Below are 22188 nucleotides of genomic sequence, written 5' to 3'. Positions count from 1 at the left end.
AGAACATCTCTGAGATTTTTTTCTGTTTGGGAAATCATGTGGAAAAAAGTAGTGATTACACTGCACAAATACAATACAGATCAAACTTGAGAGATGACAGGAAAAGACCTGAATAAAGAGTTTCATTTACAGGACAGTCTGCACATTTCCAATTAAATCATTCTGAAACACACATCTGTTAGGTAATGAAAGGCAGGCATGCATGGCAGTAATTAGGACCTGCCATGTTCGGTGTCTTGCAAAGACTGGTAAATACAGTACAATCTATATGCTACTATCACTAGTAATTAACCAAATTGTTGTCGTAATGCATTTGTTAGCAAGAGAAAAAAAAATCCTTTACAAAGATCAAATGTTTTGTATAACATTAATAGCAGCGTGCTATAACTATTTTGCTTATTAAGCTACAGCAAAAAAAAAAAAAAAAAAAAACACATTTCCTGAGGATGAATTACAATTAGTTCTTTATGTTAAGTCTTCATGATTTTATATAGTTCTGCATATGTGGTATCCACCCAATTTTCTACCAAACCACCTCACCACTATAAAGCAATCCCACACACACAAGCTAGCCCTTCAATATAATTTCAGTTGGGGCTCACAAACCTAGATTAAGAATAAAAAGTACTTTAACGCAAGCTAAAAAAAAAAAATTGTCAAGAAAAGGGATATACATTCCTAGTAGCAGGAAACACATGAATAGCACTTCTTCTAACACATTCAACTCCTTATCATAATTCAGGTTTTCAATGTAACCTAACAATGTTTGGGTGGAGAGTCGGATCAGAGTATTTGCTACAAAACCCATACCACTCCTGTAAGCAAGATCTGAAATCAGCACATCTCGGCAAATTTTGTTCTGGTTGTAAAATACCAAATAGCTGCTGCTATCAACTTTTAACTCTAAAATTGTAAACGTGGGTCTACTTTATAAAAACATCTCCCATTTTCTTAGGCATGTATAGAACGAATATCTTTATTACTGGGATTCCTTTATAAATTCACACAGCCTGGGGGGGGTTGTGCTTAAACATTTAAGTGGTTACTCCCACACCTCTTCCTAACATTAAGGTTTAAATTACACACTTCTAACCCATTCTTTATGCATGTTTGCACACACAAGGATTCTTTCTCAAGTGCCATGGCTACAGTAACAGCACCTCATGGCTATGTACATGGTTCACAATATCAGGTACATAAAAGGATTTCAGACAAACATAAAAACCCAAATGTTTTATTTTTATTTTTCTATATAAATCGTCTTCCCACAGAAGATGCACTACAGTCCATTGTAATGAGGACCCCATCTCTTACTGATGTGATCGAACGTGTGAGAAACCCACTGCTGCTCCAAGACCTTGTACCTTTCTTCACATAAATACAGTGGCTTCCCCCGTCTAAAAACATAAAAGGTTAGAGTTTTTTAAACACACTCTCAGGTTTCATACATAATTCAATTATACTTTAAACATCACTGCCTAAATACAGCAATTTTATACAGTACACTGCAGTGCATGTAATATTATGTGTAACAAACTGGGAAAATGATTAACACTGTCTGGGTAAATGTCTGGCCATTATTGAGTTACAAAATGGATGCCACTCCTTCTTAAAATGTCATTTTGAAGGCTTCAAAAGTATAGTAAAAAACAAACAAACAAAAAAAAATCATCTCTAATATAAATTGTAAAATATTAATTTTTATTAAATATAATTTTGATCACGCATTACAACCAGGTAATAAAAGTATACATTATTTATTTTTCTGTTAATTGTTAGTCAATACAAAAAATAGGACAGCTATGGATTATCAATTCCCATTTGATTATATATTTGAAATTGGTTTCAAATTGTTATTATAGTGATGCTCAGCAAAGGATCAGGTTTTTATTAGCGGATGTCTTAACCACAATGCAGAAGAGCCGGGCTCATCCGCATTCGTGGTGATAGAGCTTTCAACCTCCTCTCACCGAATCCGTAACGGTAGTGCATCACACAACACTGCTCGTTTCATTAGTTTATAAAGATCTTAATATATACATACACTGAGCTCAAAATTAACAACGTTTATTAACAGTTAATACACTATAAAAAGTGGACCTTAAAATAAAGTGTGACCTAATTTCTTTTTAGCTGGGTGGTCTTCAACCCCTGCTGTTATGTGGTTCAGAAGACATTCCAGTCACAAGTAATTGCTTCCTTTGTTTTGCTTGTGTGCACACATTTTTTTCAGACGCATTGTGCGTCAAAGAAAGACAGCTGCATGCATGCTCTTGAAAAGAACAATTCAACCTAAAATGACGGATTTACAGGAATTTAAAATTAATCTAGGTATACAATTTTTACCATGCTCTGAGATGACATTTAATGAAACTCGCTGCTTTCCAGTTCCCACACTACACCTTACTGCATGTTTATATTACACTATATATTTTAAAGGATCATAGTTTTATAAGGAGTCCATCAAGGTCACACACCTGTAAAGAAAATTCAATGCAGTAAACAACATTACGTTGTTTGCAATGATAACGGGTAAATCATCATAATTTTCCTTCACCAAAAGGTACTAGGATGCTTGAGAATAAGATATTACCTGAGGTCTCGGTCCTCTTCACCATGGGCATCAAGGTAGACAGCTCCCCAAAGGCAAAAGCGATGCCCTCGAATGATAATGATTACCGAAGCATTGATCAGCAAAAATATTCCTGTTGCTGCCCCACAGTGCTGGGAGTGCTAAAAAAATAAAATTAAATAAATGGTAGTTGAAAACAAATATGCATTAATTAATTAATATTTCAGCTTTCAAAATGTATATTGCAAATTTAAGGAAAGCTGGCTAAAACCTAAAGGTCATGAGTGAGTATGTGTATAAAATATATTTTCATTGAAAGTTCAAACATATCAACTTTCTTCTGGTACCTGAATGGTAATTGCTAATAAACATGCATTGCCATTGATGCTACAATAATTTGTATGCAGCACATTGTTTCATAAAGTACAGTACTTACCAGAACACATTCACAGTAATTCTGTTGTTTGCAACAGAGTCCCTTCAGGCACACAAAGGTACCACAAACTAGACAGAGTGCAGGATCCTTGGGCACCTTATTGCAGAAGGTACAAGCCTTTCTGTGATAATATTGGAAGATGGTGTTGTAATTCTCAGGTAAGTGGAGGAGACGTGGTGCAGTCCAATGAGGATCCTGGACAACCAAAGTCTACAGGAAATAACATACATAGCAAATGCAGGGTTATATTTCAATTGACAATTCTGTAGAAAATGTTTTTTTTTTTTTTTTTTCTGAATAAATAAATAAATAAATAAATAAACAAATGCATTTTTAAAAGAAAACACACCAAATCTCTTCCAAAGTACAGTCATGTGGTCAAGAAATCCTGCTCTACTTGCCCTTTACTCACTGTCAAATTCACACTACAAATAAGATGATCTCAGAAGATAAAGATACCAGCCTATCACAATCTGCCTTGGGTGATTATTAAAACAGTACTCTGACATGTAATAAAATGTCTCTTGTCTAGGAAAGTGTAATTTAGGCACACTGATCCAGAGATCAATACAAGTAGCAGCTAATTTAATGTGAGCGTTAAAAACTGGATCCTAATAACTTTTGACAGATCTTTTTAGATTTCTTACCTTTTTCTAGCCAACATTATACTTTTTTTTTTTTTTTTTTTTTTACAGAAATTAGAAGTACAAAGTTCAGGCTTTATCACGTTTTTTGGGGCATTCTATAGCGATAGATGTCTTTATACCAACAAATGTTTTTCTACACCTTTCACTGGGATCTGTCACAGCTCGAGCTGTTAAGATCTTTCATTTACTCAAGTGTCACTTCTACTGTTCTCCTCACACATTTCCCATCAATCTGTGTGAAAGCTATGCTAATCCACTCCATGCCTCAATCTGTGTTGATTTTATTCACTGCCCCTCTTCTCTAAACCTTCAACCAATTGATTTTGAAACCGGGTGACAAAGGCATCTGCGATTGACTGGCTTTCGACTGCTTTAAATAGCAATAAATCCCCAATCCTCGAAAAGCTTTTTTTTTTTTCCCTTGGGTCTCAGGTGGAAACTATTTTCTAACTTAATGTTTTATTTTTTATTTTTTATAGGAGATAATTCTGTCAACAGCTGGGGACCATAAGTAATTTAGTACTTCAGTACAGTTTAGATTTTTAGCAATTTTATTCTTAACAAATTAATCGACAAGGAGCAATTGTATGCTAAGTTTTTCTGAGTGCTAATATAGGGCAGGCTATTTAAACCCACCTCTGTTTAGATTATTGATATACATACCTACAGTATGTCAAAACTATCCAATATAAAAATTGTACATTTACGAATCATAACACAGAAGGCATCTTAACCGAATGAAGATTTCTTCTGTAATTTTACAGTAATTTAATTCTAGTTGCCGATAAAAAAATGATTAACTGTTTTTTATTATAGCTCCTATTCCAATAAACACATACTGCTTTTTCTTTTCTCTAATTACTCTTACCATGGCATGCTCTGCATTCATGTCTGCAAATTCTGTTACTTCAGAGCACCACTGTGATATTATCTCAAATGCAGAGATTGACCAATCAAGGCAAGAGGCACTGAGTAACTGGTTTGATGGCTGAAAAGCTGATGTCAGTATTCCCAGACAGTTTGCCAGCACAGGAAATTCCTCTTCCCTCTAAAAGAGTAAAAAGAATTACATGGATTGCAAGGACTTTTCATTAGGGGTGTCTCATTTAAGTTATGCTTTTGACCAAAATAGTCTAGTCTATCATGGATGACCATTTTACCTTTTTACAATTTGTTCAACAAAGTGTATCATGACATTCATATTGTAGTAAGTACTGCATTGTGAGTTTAGTGTAAGTAAATCATACATTAGTATTAAAGAATAATGATATCTTACAGTGCAGGCAGAATTAAAGAATTGTGTGTTTGTGTTTGACTGCACTGCATATGCCCCAGTGTGTCTGACTTTAACTGCGACGACTATATCCTTCGTCAGCGTGGCAACCCACTTTAAAAAACAACTGCTGAGCTGTCTGTTTGCAGTCACAACTGGGGAAACCTTTGAAGCAAATGGTAAGGTGGAACAGGAACGAAACCAAGCACCGAGGTGTGTTCATAATAAAGTAGCCAGACCCGTGCATTTGAGGTAATTATGGATACAGTACACAAACTGGAAAAAAAAGATCCAAAAAAATACAAATTCACACAATTAAAATGTACCCCTTTCTTTTTTGAATTGTTGTCAATGATGTTAAACAAATTAAAGCAGTCTCCATTTGCACCATCAACTGAATGAATACATAAATACTTTTCCCAACTCTAAGTGAGTCAAAGAAACAAAAGTCCTCTGACTCTGTCTGTCTGTCTCTCTTGCTGTGTTACTAACCAACAAAATATAGTTTTTCTTGTGCGGCACCCAAAATTGTATTTGAGCTTGGGAACTGTGGAATAAAGATATGCAAGAAATATGAGGCCAATATTTCAGCGCTTGGTCTTTATTATCTGGAAACAAAGTCACATGATTCCAATATGGAAGCCATATCAGGTAACAGATTTAATTGACATACCTTTCTGTGATTGGGGTACCAACTTGAAAGCTAAGGCTCTTTTTGAAACTCCTAGACTATCTGGATTAATAGTCAGTTTTGGAAAGAAAACTTGCAAAACCTTGAGGAGGGGGGTACATACTTGTCTGTTTGTACATAACATGTTTTGAAATATACTGTACCAGGCAATTAGGTAAATCATCCCCAAAGAGATGGTGCTGAAGAAGGCTGCTGATCCTGAGGAATGGTAAGCAGAACTGCTGAAGAGCATACTCTATGGACTGAGGGGACCACACTCTGGAACTTACCTTAAAAAAAAAAAAAAAAAAAAACAGCAAACACTCAATAACTAAAGAAAGCATCACACTGGATACATGGTTTTGTAGATTTATGCAAAACGAATACACAAATGGGCCAACTGTTGTGTCCACTATATCCTTGGTGCAAGGCGCATGCAACCCATTTTAGTAAAGTAGATCACCATGACCTATGTAAATCTTCTATATAGAGTATATTAACCAATTTTTATAAAAAAAATATATATGTAAAGCATGACAAAACTATGGTGATAGAATGGGTGACTTACCACTGACACTTCCTCAGTGGCTGCTTCGTAAAAACGATTTCCTTTAGACAGTTCGCTTATCCCATGACTCAGTAATACTTCCCAGGACTTTTCTGCATCAGATGTATGCTGTGGAATATATAAAACACATTAACTCCATAGTGGCCATAATAAATCATCACAGCCTAACATACATTTAAAACTATAAATCCTTTTTACAGAAGGGGTTGCAAAATGATTGCACAGCATTTTTTTCCTTTCTGAAAATAAATAAAAGCATATTTCTTATCATCAAAGCTGCTTTTAATGATTCATTACAGCGGTTTACTGAATATTTAGTCTTGATAAATAAATTGTATTATTTAATAATGTAGGCAAAGACATTGGCTGCAATAACTCTTATACAATAAAATATTTGATTGTAGATAAAGTGCTGAAACATTACTGAATATGTGTTCAGATAAAATCCAACTGGTTCTACTAATATTTTATGTGGGGTAAAGCAGCCAGCATTTATCAAGCAGACGGTAAGAGAACAGAAACTGGCAGCACTCTTATCTATCTCTGGGTTTTCTGTCATAGATTTATAGCCCAGGAATGTATTGTCACTGAAATTCTTTTTCTGGAATACACAGAAAGAAACACAGTCTTTGTTAATACTTCGAGCTTTTAAAAAGCTTGTAATTCAACCACAAATAGGACTGTACTCACAATCAATATCAAAAAGGGAGACAATTGTCCGAAAGCTTAGTCTATAAAAAATAAAGCTAGTTGTTCTGCTCGTAGAGTAACTCACCCTAAAAGATAAATAAGTTTTTGTCCACCAGCTTAATTTCTACTTTAACAAAAACCTTATATAGTTAAAATATGCCTTTAATACCAATGTAAAACTCAGTGGCATTCACTCGCTATAAATGTAATTACTGAAATACAGCAATCGCTGTTTATACAGAATAAATAGCGCAAGGAAATTATGCTTTGCAGTATTATCATGTTGAATCCTAGAACATACCTGATATTACTTCCCAGAGACAAGACACTCTAAAAATCACACAGAATGTCACACTGTAAAGGTGTTTTCCTCTGTTTAAAGTTGAGTAATAAGTTATCTACTGCAGTCCACAATCACACATTAGCATTACCTTTTTAAGTGCTCCAGAATTCTTCCATGCCAATCTCTCTTCTGCACTGAATTTAACGGAAAGGGCTACAATGGCATGAATGTACTGTAATGTGTATAATACTTTCACAATGCAGGTAAAGTGTTCTGTAAAAAAAAAAAAAAAAAAATTATATATATATATATATATATATATATATATATATATATATATATATATATATATATACACACACATATATATATATATATATATACATATATATATATATATATATATATATATATATATATATATATATATATATATATATATACACATACACACACACACACACACACACACACCACACAACGTACCATGGTCTAGATCTAATAACTAATAATAATAATATAATAATAATAATAATAATAATAATATGTATAAATCTTTTAAATCGGTCACAAAAAAATAATGGAACAAATGAATTAAATATTTAATTTAGCCTTTTGAAGACTTCATTATTTAAAATAATTAGCATTTACTAACCAGAATAAATGCTGTTATATAGGGTTGGGTGTGTGGATAACATTGGAGTGACACTATTGCTCCATGGTCCCCCTTGTTTGTTAGCAGCCAGATATTTACTGGTAAAGCATTGCACCTACAGTACTTGGAATACCTTTTGGTGGTTCTGAACAAGGTATGCTTGGAAATGAATCAATGAATGAATGAATGAGTAAAGAGAGTAAACCTCTTACAAGTCTATTTTCTCACAAGGTCAATAAAATCACCCCTGGTGAAAAATGATGGTGTGATAAATATGGAGATGGTATTTTGAGTTGTTGTGATTTAGACTAAAAGTAGACTGCAACATATCTTAGCAGGCATGCATGTGTAAATAATGAAAACTAGCAGCAGTTTAGAAAACATTATTTTCTTGGCCTCTGCTGATCCCAATTATAAAACCAAATAATGTATGGAAAACAAGTTTAAAAAAAAAAAAAAAAAAGAGACGCAGAAGAGTTCTCTTCCAGGGTACTGATTCCCTCAGGGAACTCGGCATAATAAAACCATGCTGTTTGCTCAAGCTTACATGACAGCAAAAAACACACAGGATAATGTGAGGGCAGTCGACGCTAGAGATGATTGATGCTGTGTACTGAGAGAAAGGCTGTGCTTCCAGCAGGCAGCTCTACACAACAGCATGGAAAAAGGGAAAAGTTAATGGTAAAAGGTTTTGGAAAAATCAATCGGAGGAAAAAGTATGTCAATCTAAAAATCCAATTTTTTCAATGCACTACTGTCATTTTATGAGACAGATATATTTCAAGATTATAAACCATCAGTTTCATTTTCTGAAGGCTGAATGTCTAAACGAGGGTCTCTTTTTTTTTTAATTTATTAGGTTGCCAATTATTATTTTTAGTTATTTTCTCCCTAATTTAGTAGTAACCCATTATTTGTGTGTGCCTTTATTTTAAAGCTAGACGTTACAATATGCAACACATTAAAATAGAAAAATATCCCAGGATTAAAGAAGTTGTGTAGGCCTTACTTTACCCCAGTGAATTAACTACAAAACAAAGGATGCCAAATAGCAGTTCAAGTTAAACATTGTTTTATTTATTCCCAAATACATAATGCTGACACCGCATTTTATTTATTTTTCCTTTTTTTCATTCCTTGCCATTGCCGTTTCTTCACAGTAAAAACAGTGGCCAGACACGTTTTCATAAAGTAATAACATGAGGTTTACGTGTGCTTTTTTGTAGCTGAACAAGCAAACGAAAACTGAAATTTAACTTTAAAACACTTTAAATAAAACAAAACATGGAAATGGCGGTGCAAAGTGAAGGGGGGGAACGACACTCACTGTTTTGATTCTCGTTTATTATACGTTCCACATAAAGTCGCAACAAAAATTGCATAATATATCCAATCTATATATAAATATCACTGCACAACATTTTCGGGAAGTTGGGTACTGTTTAAGCGAGGCATTTCAGAATGACCTGCTTGCCTTTTTTCTGTCCCATGAGATTCTGGCTCGCGCTAAAGCAGCACAACACGTTTTTGTCTCAAGTGGCTTTCCATAGAGATCACTATAAATGCACACAATCTGGTTTGTTTAGTTGTTGCTGTCTAATACTTTTAAATAGAGGCTCAAGAGCTGCTGTGTTTTGTTTTTCTTTTTTTTTTTTTTTACTGCAAAACACATAGGACAACACACACCCCACCCGTTCCACAAGGAAACTTGTTACAGAATTTTGAATATCATTGAAGGATAACGATAAAAAGATGTAAATAATAAAATAATCAATCAATAAATAAATAAATAAAACCTAAATCGTGATAATAAAAATAAATAAAATTAGTAAACAAATGCATAAATAATTGGAAAAAAAGACCATAGTGCTCTATATACAGTATATCTATGCCGGCACACCCCAATATACATACACATACACCAGTACCTGCTATCAGAGGAGTGTAATTCAAGTGTATATCAGCATACAGTATAAAATAAGTAATAATAATAAAGAAAAAATATCTATATAAATAATAGTGATATACAGCTAAGTAGATGGGTATATTGGTTTATCCCTCCTGGGCTATCTAAGAGAGAAAGTGGTCCCATATTTAATTAAATTCACTGTGTTTATCCTGTATCCTTGCTGTGAGTCGCTCCTTAGACACATGATTAGACACTGTATTTAACCAATGAGAGACTGATGTGTTTGTTCTATTTTTCCAGTTTAGTAAAAATACTTTTTTGCAATAGTGAGGGATAGTAATAGTTAGTTAGTTTTGAATTCTGATAGATTCCCCAAGTATACACAGAGCACGGGAGAAAGGAATATTACAGCCAATGATACAGAGAGCTCAGTACCTTCTTCTAATAGTTCTCTATTATTGGGCAGTGCCACAGTACATGAATATAATAGTCTAGTTCAGTAAGAGCACCCTACTCACTTCTGGAAAATTGCAAGACAAGGGGTAACTCATGAGTTTTATTTGAACTTCAGCCTAACCCTGTAGGGGATGTGGGGCCTAAAATGTAAGTACTGCTGTAAGAACCTTTATGAATCAGTCTTCCAATTCTGTGAAAAACTTTTGGTTTCAAGTCCCACCACTGGTCATTAAACCCCCTTGAAATTAGAATTTTTGCTATTTGTACCAAGTTTAGGCCGTAATAACTTGTGTGGGGGTACTCCAAAAAATCCTGATATGTTTGTATAGATGTTGATGAGATCTACAAGCATCAGTAAAATATGTTGGTATCCGGGGATTTGGGATTTTTGAAGTTGCATTTGTCATGCATTCAAGCATTGCTTATGGCCATTTCGGCGAGGTTAAAGTACCACATAGTTCTATCCAAATTGTCTATTTCTTCACTTGCGCATTCTCTGAGGATTGATCTAGAGGAAAAAGTAACAATTTGGGCTTCTAACTGAACTAGCTTGGAGCTGAGGGGTTATGAACTTGCATATCGGACTCGGGACTTTGTTGTTATGATGCCACATTTGAAACTACCAAAATTCAGAAAACCCCAGGTGAATTTTTCTAGGAAAATCCGAGACGGACGGCGTTGCCCGGGGAAATTCAATATTTCATGCATGACAAATTGGGGACAAATATGGTTTCCTATAAGTTATCGATCTTGGGTGACGCACAATGCGATCGGACCACTTTCCCTTTTTTTTTTTTTTTTTTTTTTTTTTACTTTTTTGTTTGTTTGTTTTTGCCATTTTTAAATTTTTACAAATTTGTTATTTTTATTTATCTTTTGGTTTTGTGGGTTTCTTTAATTTGAGATGCATGGCTACTGCAGTGATCCAGCAATGGGGTTACTAAATAAATTATCCCAGGAGTCTTCTTTTTTCATTCATCTCGCATATCACACAGAGCTCTTTTTCATTTGCAATTTTTTTTAAACTATCGTGCAAATTCTGGTGAGAGTAAATAAGTGCAGTGAATAGTTGTAGTGAATAACTTATTCTTGTAGATTAAACAATCTAATTTTTGCACACCACACAATACACATAGATATATATATATATATATATATATATATATATTATATATATATATATATATTATATATACAATCAGTCAGTCAGTTTCTCTCTCTTTCAATTAACCAAGTAGATTATCTCTATAAAATGCAAAACAGGTTACAAAATAAAAATCAGTTCCACATGTGGACATGTGGGAGGGGATTCAAAAACAAAACTAACACCAACACCCAAGGAAAGTGGGTGGAGGTAGAAACAGACAGAAATGAGAAAGACAATAGTTTTACAGCCAGTCAGGAAGCAAGGTTTTATCCTCCCCTGTGGCTGTATTTTCAATTTTCCAAAGACGTTTTAAATAATACTTAATCCTGATGACTAACACTCCAAAATCCTCAGGGCCTTTGTATGCCTCTTGCATCCCCATTTTCCACACAGCAATCTTGTGTCACTGTGCACGTATCTATTGAGCATTATAGCAATTATCATCTTTGAATACAACCTCCTATCACACATGATTGCTGCAATTTGAACTTCTAAAATTCAAAATAAATTACTATGCTTCCCCTCGAGCATTCAGTTGAGCTTGAAAGAACAAGCCGCCCCTGTACAGTTAACAGATGAAGGTCGTTTAAAGGACATGATTTCTTCCATAAAAGAACCTGATGGTTTTTCGAAGCCTTGTGTCATTTCACTACTATCTAAATGATAACAAGACGAGGAGACAAGAGACATTGATAAGAATGTCAAACCTGCACAACAGAATTTCAATTCAGCACTGATTTGCAAAGATAAGGTGCTGTCATTGAGAGTGTGCATTGGAAATGCTTCAACCTGCGGTCTCATCCTGTCAAGCTGAAAAGCCAGCACTACATGTAATTTACTTAATAAAACCAAAACAGCAGAAGCATACCTTTGTGCAGGGGCTGTGGCATTGTTAAGACAAATATAATCAGCAAGGATGGAACATCTCTGAAAAGCAATGGGACCTCTGGTCGTTCATCACTGCATACACTACAAAAGTAAAACAAGCCTTTAAAAAGTGCAACAAAAAATAAAGGGTTTAAATACATATTGCACAATACACTACATAAGGGTTTATGTGTGACAATATTTTGATGTGATAAATATATTATCTCCAACAGTGGTCACAACATGTTGCAACAGATAATTATTATGGCAAAATCAACAGTTACAAAAATATGTCAGATTAAATAGATAGATTCAGCGTGGTACCATCACTGGAAGTACTTGTCAACATACAGCTGTACATACAGTATATACATTTTGTAGTCTTAAATTTATACATAAAACATATTGCAGTTTTTACATATAATCTAGTGATCTAAATTCTGAAATGCAATTCATCACTAAACTTTTATAGATTAGTATCTTGTTTCAAATGGATTATTTTATGCAGAGTGCTTTCAATCTTTTTTCACCTTGAAGAGTATGTCTCTTGGGATTAAGGGATATAAATGAGCAATTACCATACAATAATTTCCAATTTAGAAAAAAGTGATTTAATTAGTCCCCCTATACAATGCAAGCAAACCTCTCTCTTACTGGATTAAAGTGACCTATTCTAATGTGATTAACCCTTATTGTGCTGTATTTTTTAGATCAAAAGAAATCACCTGGTGTAAAGGGTCTGTGAGGTTTATCCGTATTCAAATGCACTGCAACATGAATGATGCAGTGGCCCTAAGCCTGGCAATATAGGGACCGCCCAGCACTCAATCTACATTGAAATGATGCACAATTTGGTATTTACCAATGTACTGTGCAAATTAACAATCTTTGAGAATTGCCCCAGAAGTCACTTGGTTCAATAAAAACATGTGGTTCTTTTTACATACTCCCTTGAGGAACCACAATCATTAGTTTTGTTCATTTATTGCATATCAAAAGTTATTGATTATAGATTCCAACAAAGCGGTTATATATATATATATATATATATATATATATATATATATATATATATATATATATATATATATATATATATATTACCGTTACATCAGGGGGTAGTCCCCCCACCCCCCCCACAATAAAGCATGTTCGTACAAGTCCCAGGAGACAGGGTCCTCTATTTCGATCAACTGTTATATATATATATATATATATATATATATATATATATATATATATATATATATATATATATATATATATTTTTTTTTTTTTTTTTTTTTTTAAACAAACAGTTGGCTCAGACACAAGGTAACCAGGTAAGAAAATCAAGAGCAGTGTTCAGTGAAGGTGTATTTTTATGAGGCACTCACTGTGAATCTATTTTCTGAGTCAACTGTGTAAGCCGGGTCCACGGGTTGTAGGCAGAGTCAATGCTGTAAAGGCGCATGTGCATTGCAAGCACATGAAACAACTGATCTGAAACGGCAAGACAACAAATATGTGATGTTATTCAGTAAACAGTTTTTATAAATAATCCAAAATACTGTTTTTTCTAAGCATCACCTCTGGCATTAAATCTGTGTTGAAGAGCTGACCAACACAATTAAACAGCATATTCAGCAATACAATACCTCTTCATTGGCTAAAATAACTGGAATGTATTACAGCAGACACAGTGACAGGACCATTAGATTTAACTCCATGCTTGTTATTTAAACTAGTGAACAACAATCCTTTCCTGTAATGTTTCAGATTTTTTGATTCCCAATGGAACTTTTACTGCCAGTGGCAGCTATCTGATATTGAATTGTCTGGGATAAAAGAGTTGAGCTAGCTCTGCTTCTAACTCAGAGCTGAGCAGACTGCCTACAGCTGAAAGAACTTTCAGAAATGCTTGTGGCTTTATCTCCAAGGTTTGTAACTGAAAAATATATGATGACATGACTGCGTGTAACAAGAAAAGATATATAAACAAAATGATCATCACCGATAAACCGTTTAATAAAAATAATAAAAAAAGGGCAGGAGATCATTGTTGTCACTCTAAGTGAAGATCTAGAAAAAAAAAAGAAGTAAAAAAACACTTACTAAAATTATAGCTCCTGAGCACAGATATAAAGTCATGTATGATGATGTTGGTAAAGTATTGTCAATGAAACATCAAGGTAGTAGAACCAACAGGTCCATATTTTCAAAGTGTTTTTAAAAAAAAAAAAAAACAGATATGTTGCTGCAACCCTGTAGGGTGAATGATAAAACACACACTGCTCTATAATGAGCATTTCTGTCCCAAGAACAATAATTCTTATTAGTCATTAAACAAAAACAACCTTTTGTATTTGTGAATTTCTTTTGTCGCTAAATGATTGACTTCAACCTCAAAAGGTATTTTATTGTACTTTCCCCAGATTGCGTGAATAAAATTTAAAAAAAAAAAATCATAATCTACAAAATAACTCCTGCTGAGACCTTAATAGTCAAACAGCAAAGGGATTAGATTTGTATGCATGTTTGAATTAAATATGGAAAGCTACCCTTGCCAGCATGGATTTTGCCTCCAAGTAACAAATGTGTGAAACTCAGGAAGAAATATTAGAAAGCTTTCTTTCATTGAGTTAATCACACTGAACAGCACCTAGGTGCACGCACAATTAATACCCTCGTCATGAACTTCCAAAAAGCCTAACCAGCTGTTAATCATTATCATCTCCTGAGGGAGAAAAGGAAATTCAGTACATAAGATGGCAGAGAGATTTCACTTCTCATACTATTTTATGTCTTGTTATCCTGCAATAAAACGACATTGTGCAGCTTAGATAAACACAAACGTTGCAGAGCCTCACACTTATTCACATCCCACTCAGAGCAAAAACAGGACTTAATGACCACTCAGATTTTATCCAATTAGAAGACTGTAAATCTCCTCATACATTTGAGGGGCCCTATAATTATTGTTCAAATATTACTGGGATAAAACTATATAAAAACACTCATGGTTTACCTCAGAATTTTGTTGGTTTTCAAAATGTGACGGCTGCACATTATTATATGCAATGTCAATAGTGTACACACTGCAATAGTTCTACATTAAAACTACAACGTTCATTTGCAATACAAATAGGGAAACTATGTCAGTCTGTCAACAAATAATAATTCCATCATTTATACGCTTCAACAACTTGGCAAATGACCACCATTATGACAGCCATCATGTTTTACTAACTCAATGAAGAAAAGTTTGGGTAGCAGATTATGCAAGGTCATTTTACTTTTTTCGTCACCAAGTAAACATATCCAGGCATGTCTGAAACACAGTTGCCTAAATTTACTTCTTTTTATATCTGCGAGGTGTTGCGGGCAGAGATGAACGTGAAGAGAAGTAAAAGCTGAAAAGTGGAAGGAATCTGGGATCCGTTGCCGTGTTGGATTTTTTGCTCAGGAACCCAAATTGAATGAAGTTAAGATTCAGATTATACCTGAAATTAGAACGTATACCAAATAAAGTGAACTTTAACTGCTGGTTTCACAAACCCAGAGATGTCAATACTTGAGAGTGAACAAAACAGCACCTGCCACGCAAAATTCCAGGACAGTGGGGATCTACAGGCTTTGTCAACACGACCAACCCACCCCCCAAAGTTCTAAGACAGAATAGGAATTATCAATGGAATGTTTGAAATGAGATTCTCCAGATAGATCCAAAAATGTAAGTGAGACATACAGATGGATGAACGAACCGACACCTCCATATATCCCCACAATCAGGACTGGGGTCAATTCCTGTTTTTCAATCACTTTTTAAAATAAATTCCTTTGAAGGAACTGCAATTGGAATTGATATTTTGGAGACATAAAATTGTTGTGATTGCTCCACTGCTTTCATTTGAAGCCAATTTAATTGACTAACAGTGACTTCAATTTAAGTAGTTCATTTTAACAGAATACTGCGAATTGCAATTTTGCAATCAGTAATGTATTGGAATTGATTAAAAAGAGATTGGAAATGGACTTGAACAAAAAAGAAAACCAAAAAATAAATAAAATAAAAACATGGAATTGACCCTATATCTGCCCACAATATGATCCTCAGAATATGATACTGTCAACCACTTACATAAGCCTATATATTTCAAATATAAACAGATAAATTCTGCTGATGAAGGTTAGTGCTATGAAAGGGAAATTCAACTCCTTTATTGGTGGAGCAATATGGCATTTTACCATGGTTATCTAGATTTCTAAAAACAGATCACTATTCTTCATCTGTTTACCAAGACAAGTGAAATGCACTTTAACCTGATGTGATAAACAGTATTTTAGTACTGGTTGACAAGAAAAAGATAATGCACACATACACCCACTGTAAGAATATAAACAAATACATTACAGGTCTCACAGAGGAAAACATGTTTAAAGCATGACCCGTGTCCAGCACCAAGAATTCCAAAATAGTAAATTATAAAAAAAAAAATGGTTGCCAAGATTTATGGCCAAATTATCCAAACAGTGGTGTATCAAGACTGGGCAATTTAAAAAGTATTCTACATTAATTAATAATAATTAAAAAAAAAAGGATACAGTAACATACTTTGGTTCTGCTACTCTTTTGATAATCAATAGATGTGGAATAAAGCCTGTAATGAGCAACCATGGAGTGTTTCATCAAATTCAGGGAGCAGTTCAGCTCAGTCCTGAGGTGCCAGTAATAGAAAGGAGGAGAACTTTTTTTTTTTTTTTTTTTTTTTTTTTTCTTTTTTTCACATATTACAGTTCCATCACTAGTAGATGAGTGGATTGGTTCTGAAGAAATAGCTACAAATAAAACAAACAAACAGTCACATCCATATAATATGCAAGTCTCCAACAGTCGCATCTCATGCAGGGGATAATAAATGACTAGCTGAATAAAAAGAACTGTAAAAAAATTCCCTTATCAAGATGCCTTTGGTTTTATATGTGATGGCAGATATAACAAAAAATACATGTCTACAATGAATACACACGGGCAGATGATCAAAAAACAGTTAATCAATCTGCATCCAACATCAACCCCTTAATCTTGGTAAGAACAGAACAGAATTTAAAACAACAAAGGTCATAATTGGAAAAACATTATCTGCCCCCCAAAAAAATCACATGATAATAGTACGGTGCCTTTAAAGCATTTATTTTAATTTAAAAATTATTATTTAAAACTATACATTTATCAAAATGTGTGTTAACATCAATATCATTGCTGCTATACATCAGAAGCTCCATGATTATAGAAAATCACTGCACACATTCCTGTAAAAAAAGGTCAAACATGCTCATCAGTTTTGAGACATACAAAAAGTGACAGAACAATTGTGTCACCGTTATTGGCAATATCCTCAAGAAATGGCATTTACATTGGTGACCTTATCAGGGTTGAAAAATGTGCGCACACATTTCAAAATGTGTTATTGTAAATTAAAAAGGGCAGATTTGTAATCCATCTGAAATCATTTTCAGTGCTCTTTATAACAAAAAATAGAAAAAAAAGAAATGAAAGCTCCATTAACCTACTTTTTTTTAGCGATTACCTTAATTTTCAGTACATTTTTGTAAAGACAAATTAACGACAGTTCCTTACAAAGGTTTTGTAAGTCTCTTAAGAATTGACCAAACCTTGAGAGAACTCTCATCTCTATGTCTGACAACAAAAATAATCTATTTTAGTTGATAGTAATTATATTATATATATATTATATATATATATATATATATATATATATATATATATATATATATATATATATACACACACACACACACACACACACACACACACACACACAGCTCTGGAAAAAATTAAGAGAACACTGCAAAATTATCAGTTTCTCTGGTTTTACTATTTATAGGTATGTGTTTGGGTAAAATGAACATTTTTGTTTTATTCTATAAACTACTGACAACATTTCTCCCAAATTCCAAATAAAAATATTGTCATTTAGAGCACTTATTTGCAGAAAATGACAACTGGTCAAAATAACAAAGATGCAGTGTTGTCAGACCTCAAATAATGCAAAGAAAATAAGTTCAGATTCATTTTTAAACAACACAATACTAATGTTTTAACTTAGGAAGAGTTCAGAAATCAATATTTGGTGGAATAACCCTGATTTTCAACAACAGCTTTCATGTGTCTTGGCATGCTCCCCACCAGTCTTTCACATTGATGTTGGGTGACTTTATGCCACTCCTGGCGCAAAAATTCAAGCAGCTCGGCTTTGTTTGATGGTTTGTGACCATCCGCCTTCCTCTTGATCACATCCCAGAGGTTTTCAGTGGGGTTCAGGTCTGGAGATTGGGCTGGCCATGACAGGGTCTTGATCTGGTGGTCCTCCATCCACACCTTGATTGACCTGGCTGTGTCGCATAGAGCATTGTCCTGCTGGAAAAACCAATCCTCAGAGTTGGGGAACATTGTCAGAGCAGAAGGAAGCAAGTTTTCTTCCAGGACAACCTTGTACTTGGCTTGATTCATGCGCCCTTCACAAAGACAAATCTGCCCGATTCCAGCCTTGCTGAAGCACCCCCAGATGAGTCCAATTTTCATCTCTGTCCAACACCTGGTCGTCTAATGGTTAGACCGAGACCTGGAGAGGCCTACGAGCCACAGTGTCTCGCACCCACTGTGAAATGTGGTGGAGGATCGGTGATGATCTGGGGGTGCTTCAGCAAGGCTGGAATCAGGCAGCCACAGTGTCTCGCACCCACTGTGAAATGTGGTGGAGGATCGGTGATGATCTGGGGGTGCTTCAGCAAGGCTGTAATCAGGCAGCTTTGGCATGAAAGCTGTTGTTGAAAATCAGGGTTATTCCACCAAATATTGATTTCTGAACTCTTCTCAAGTTAAAACATTAGTATTGTGTTGTTTAAAAATGAATCTGAACTTATTTTCTTTGCATTATTCGAGGTCTGACAACACTGCATCTTTGTTATTTTGACCAGTTGTCATTTTCTGCAAATAAATGCTCTAAATGACAATATTTTTATTTGGAATTTGGGAGAAATGTTGTCAGTAGTTTATAGAATAAAACAAAAATGTTCATTTTACCCAAACACATACCTATAAATAGTAAAACCAGAGAAACTGATAATTTTGCAGTGATCTCTTAATTTTTTCCAGAGCTGTATATATAACCTCTGTTAAGAACTTTACATACTATTCCTGCTGGTAGACTACCATAACTCGCTTTACCATGTCCCAGTACCCAGCAATGAAAATAAATCCTCTTGCTTATATTTTCTGAACCTTCATAAAATCTTTGCTTGAAGTCATATTTATTTTCCTAAGGACCCTGTGCATATAACACATTTTAAACATATAATGAATACAGTGGCATGATGTAATTAATTCAATAATTAATTATTTAAAAATCCAAACACTTGTTTTATGATTAAAAATAGACACTGTTCTGATAAAGGCTTTATAAATAGGGCCCAACATTTTTTTTTGTCAAGGAAGGATTTCAAAAGATGAATAAATACATTCATTCAAAATAAATGTGTAGCTTGGTGTGTTATAACAAGAGAGCATGTCATTTATCATGTTGTATTTGTAAGATATTTTTGGACAAAGTCAAATGGACAAGTCTGCTGACTGCCAACAGCCTCAGGTCTATAATCATCTCCCAGGGCTTCTATAATGATTGGAGACCCAGCTTTCACTGTTACTGATTGCTGTCACCTGCTTCTTGAATAGACACAGTGATGGCAATACAAGTTCTGGCAATCAACACAACAGGACAGCAGGTTTTTGCTGAAGGATGTATAAATCGCAAAACTGTTTGTAGTACATGCTTTTACACTGATTACTAATTCATATAAAAAAACTGTAAAAATAACTGTGTACACATTTGTTTAAAAATAAAAAAAAGACTTCAATCTATAAGGCATCAGTTTTGCAATGTGATTGGTAGCAAAAAGATCAATGATAATATACAGTTTTCTGCCTCCTTGACAATCATTCACCTCATCAACAAAAACACAGACCCCCCCCTACCATGTACAAGAGAGGTCAGAGAAACAAGGTCTTGAGGCTAAACAGCTACAGACAAAATAAAACCCATGACCTTCTGCTGAAAAAAGTCAACTAATAGAAAAATAGAAAAAGTAGAGTGTTCTCTGTACAACTCATTTTAGTAACTATGGAAGCATTTTTTAATTTTTAATACTAGTACTAATAAGTTAAATAATGTCATATGTAAATGTTTACAAGCAATAAAAACACAATATAAAAACACTATAGTAGGATACTTTGTGCTGCAAAATCTGGTAGTAAATAGATGTTCTCAAATTTAGAACAATACTGCCCTCTTATGGCAACTAGACTTAAAAAGAAACACTTAACCCTTTGCAGTCCATTTATTCAGTGCTTGTAAGGTTCATCAGGTCCAATTTATTTTCACACATGATGTTTATTTTACACACGCTGTTGATTTTTTTTTTTTTTTCCCACCAGTGTAAAACAGGTCTAAAAGGCATTGATTCACAAAGGGACACTCAGTACTGTATCTCCAGCCACATGCATACTGATAAATCCTCTCCTGATCACTCGTTTTATCACCAAACTCCTCAACAATGTGGTCCAAGTCATTATTTTATTACTATAACATCTCAAAAAGCTCTGCAAATGTCTGTGATATCCACCGAGCACTGGATGCAGAAGCAGCTATATCCTTTGTTATGTCCGTGTTCTCTGTAGTGCATGGGGCTATGAAATACGGCCCTTTTTGTTTTGCAGTTTCATTTGGCTCCTATTGGTCTCGCTCGGCCATTGAAAGGTTTTCTCTGGTTTTTCTGGAGAAAAAACAAACTAGAGACCTGTGCTTTACGTCTTTTTGATGATGTCGGACAGGGTCTGACATCGGACTGAAAAGGGAAAATTGTAATGTCGGACACTAATTTCATGCAGTATATAAAAAAAGAAAATCCCCCCCCAAAAAATGATTTACATAAAACTCAAACAGCTAAAAATAAGCACCAGAAAATACAATTAATAAACCCAGAAAAACAGAAACCCTAAATACAATCAATCATCACTGGAAAGACTTATCATGATTTCATGCTGAAATATTCTTGGGTTTCTCCTGCAATATAACTAGGGCTTCTACTGATTTCTTTCTTTTTTCGGTGCTTATTCGGTTACTTTCCAAAATGCTTGGCGTTTTAATTTTTTTTTCTTCTGTGACTATATATATATATATATATATATATATATATATATATATATATATATATATATATATATATATATATATAGTCACCTTTTTGCTTGCCACACAGGCTCTCACGGGTTCTTCTCCTTCCGAATCACGACTCAACACACAGGATTCTACTGAAACAGCGCTCACTTTTAATAAACACAAAATGAAATAAACACAAAACAAACACCTAGCTCCTATTTGGAGCACTCACTAAACATAAACAGGAACCTAACTATCACGCAGGACGGCTAAACCGTTTACCTGCCACAAACATTCAAAAACACACCCTTACACAATACCTCAATACGACTGCTCACTCACACAGTCGGGCTCTTCTCTCAGCAGCAGCCTGGAACAGACTGGCTGCCTCTCTTAAATACCCTGCACCTGGCTCTAATTTACAATTACCACCAGGTGCAGGGGATTACTAAACAATAAAACAATTACCCAATTAAACCCCATAACACCCAAATGTGCATTCTCACAAGGTTTTTAGCAGGGAAGGATTTTAACCCCCTCCCTGCTATCTCACAATATATATATATATATATATATATATATATATATATATATATATATATATATATATATATATATATATATATATATATATATATATATATATATATAGTAACGTGATAGTACTTGCACTCAAAGGCTGTACATTCTTTCCTTTGCTGTCTTCCTCAACAGCCACATTCTTCTGGAGCTTTTTGTGTGTCTAGGCATTTTTTAACATTTCGTCAGAATCTGCAATTTAGTTTTAAAGCCTCCTT

General features: G+C 34.3%; 1 protein-coding gene across 1 annotated transcript in view; it reads right to left on the bottom strand.

The window, feature by feature from the left end:
* Positions 1 to 22188, bottom strand: part of LOC121323034 (E3 ubiquitin-protein ligase ubr3-like) — a 66712-nt gene that overhangs the window by 1366 nt on the left and 43158 nt on the right. The window contains exons 31-39 of the mRNA XM_041263753.1: positions 13550 to 13655; positions 12175 to 12275; positions 7288 to 7412; positions 6167 to 6274; positions 5763 to 5888; positions 4524 to 4703; positions 3009 to 3218; positions 2594 to 2733; positions 1 to 1397 (exon numbers count right to left, since the gene is read on the bottom strand). The exon at positions 1 to 1397 is cut by the window's left edge and continues 1366 nt beyond it. Coding sequence (XP_041119687.1) covers positions 1280 to 1397; positions 2594 to 2733; positions 3009 to 3218; positions 4524 to 4703; positions 5763 to 5888; positions 6167 to 6274; positions 7288 to 7412; positions 12175 to 12275; positions 13550 to 13655 — 1214 coding nt within the window. The 3' untranslated portion in view covers positions 1 to 1279. The remainder of the gene's footprint in view (positions 1398 to 2593; positions 2734 to 3008; positions 3219 to 4523; positions 4704 to 5762; positions 5889 to 6166; positions 6275 to 7287; positions 7413 to 12174; positions 12276 to 13549; positions 13656 to 22188) is intronic.

Source organism: Polyodon spathula, chromosome 11 (genome assembly GCF_017654505.1).
Source record: "Polyodon spathula isolate WHYD16114869_AA chromosome 11, ASM1765450v1, whole genome shotgun sequence".
Lineage (NCBI taxonomy): Eukaryota > Metazoa > Chordata > Actinopteri > Acipenseriformes > Polyodontidae > Polyodon > Polyodon spathula.
Note: the sequence above shows the minus strand (reverse complement) of the source record. Positions and strands in the feature narration are given on the sequence as shown.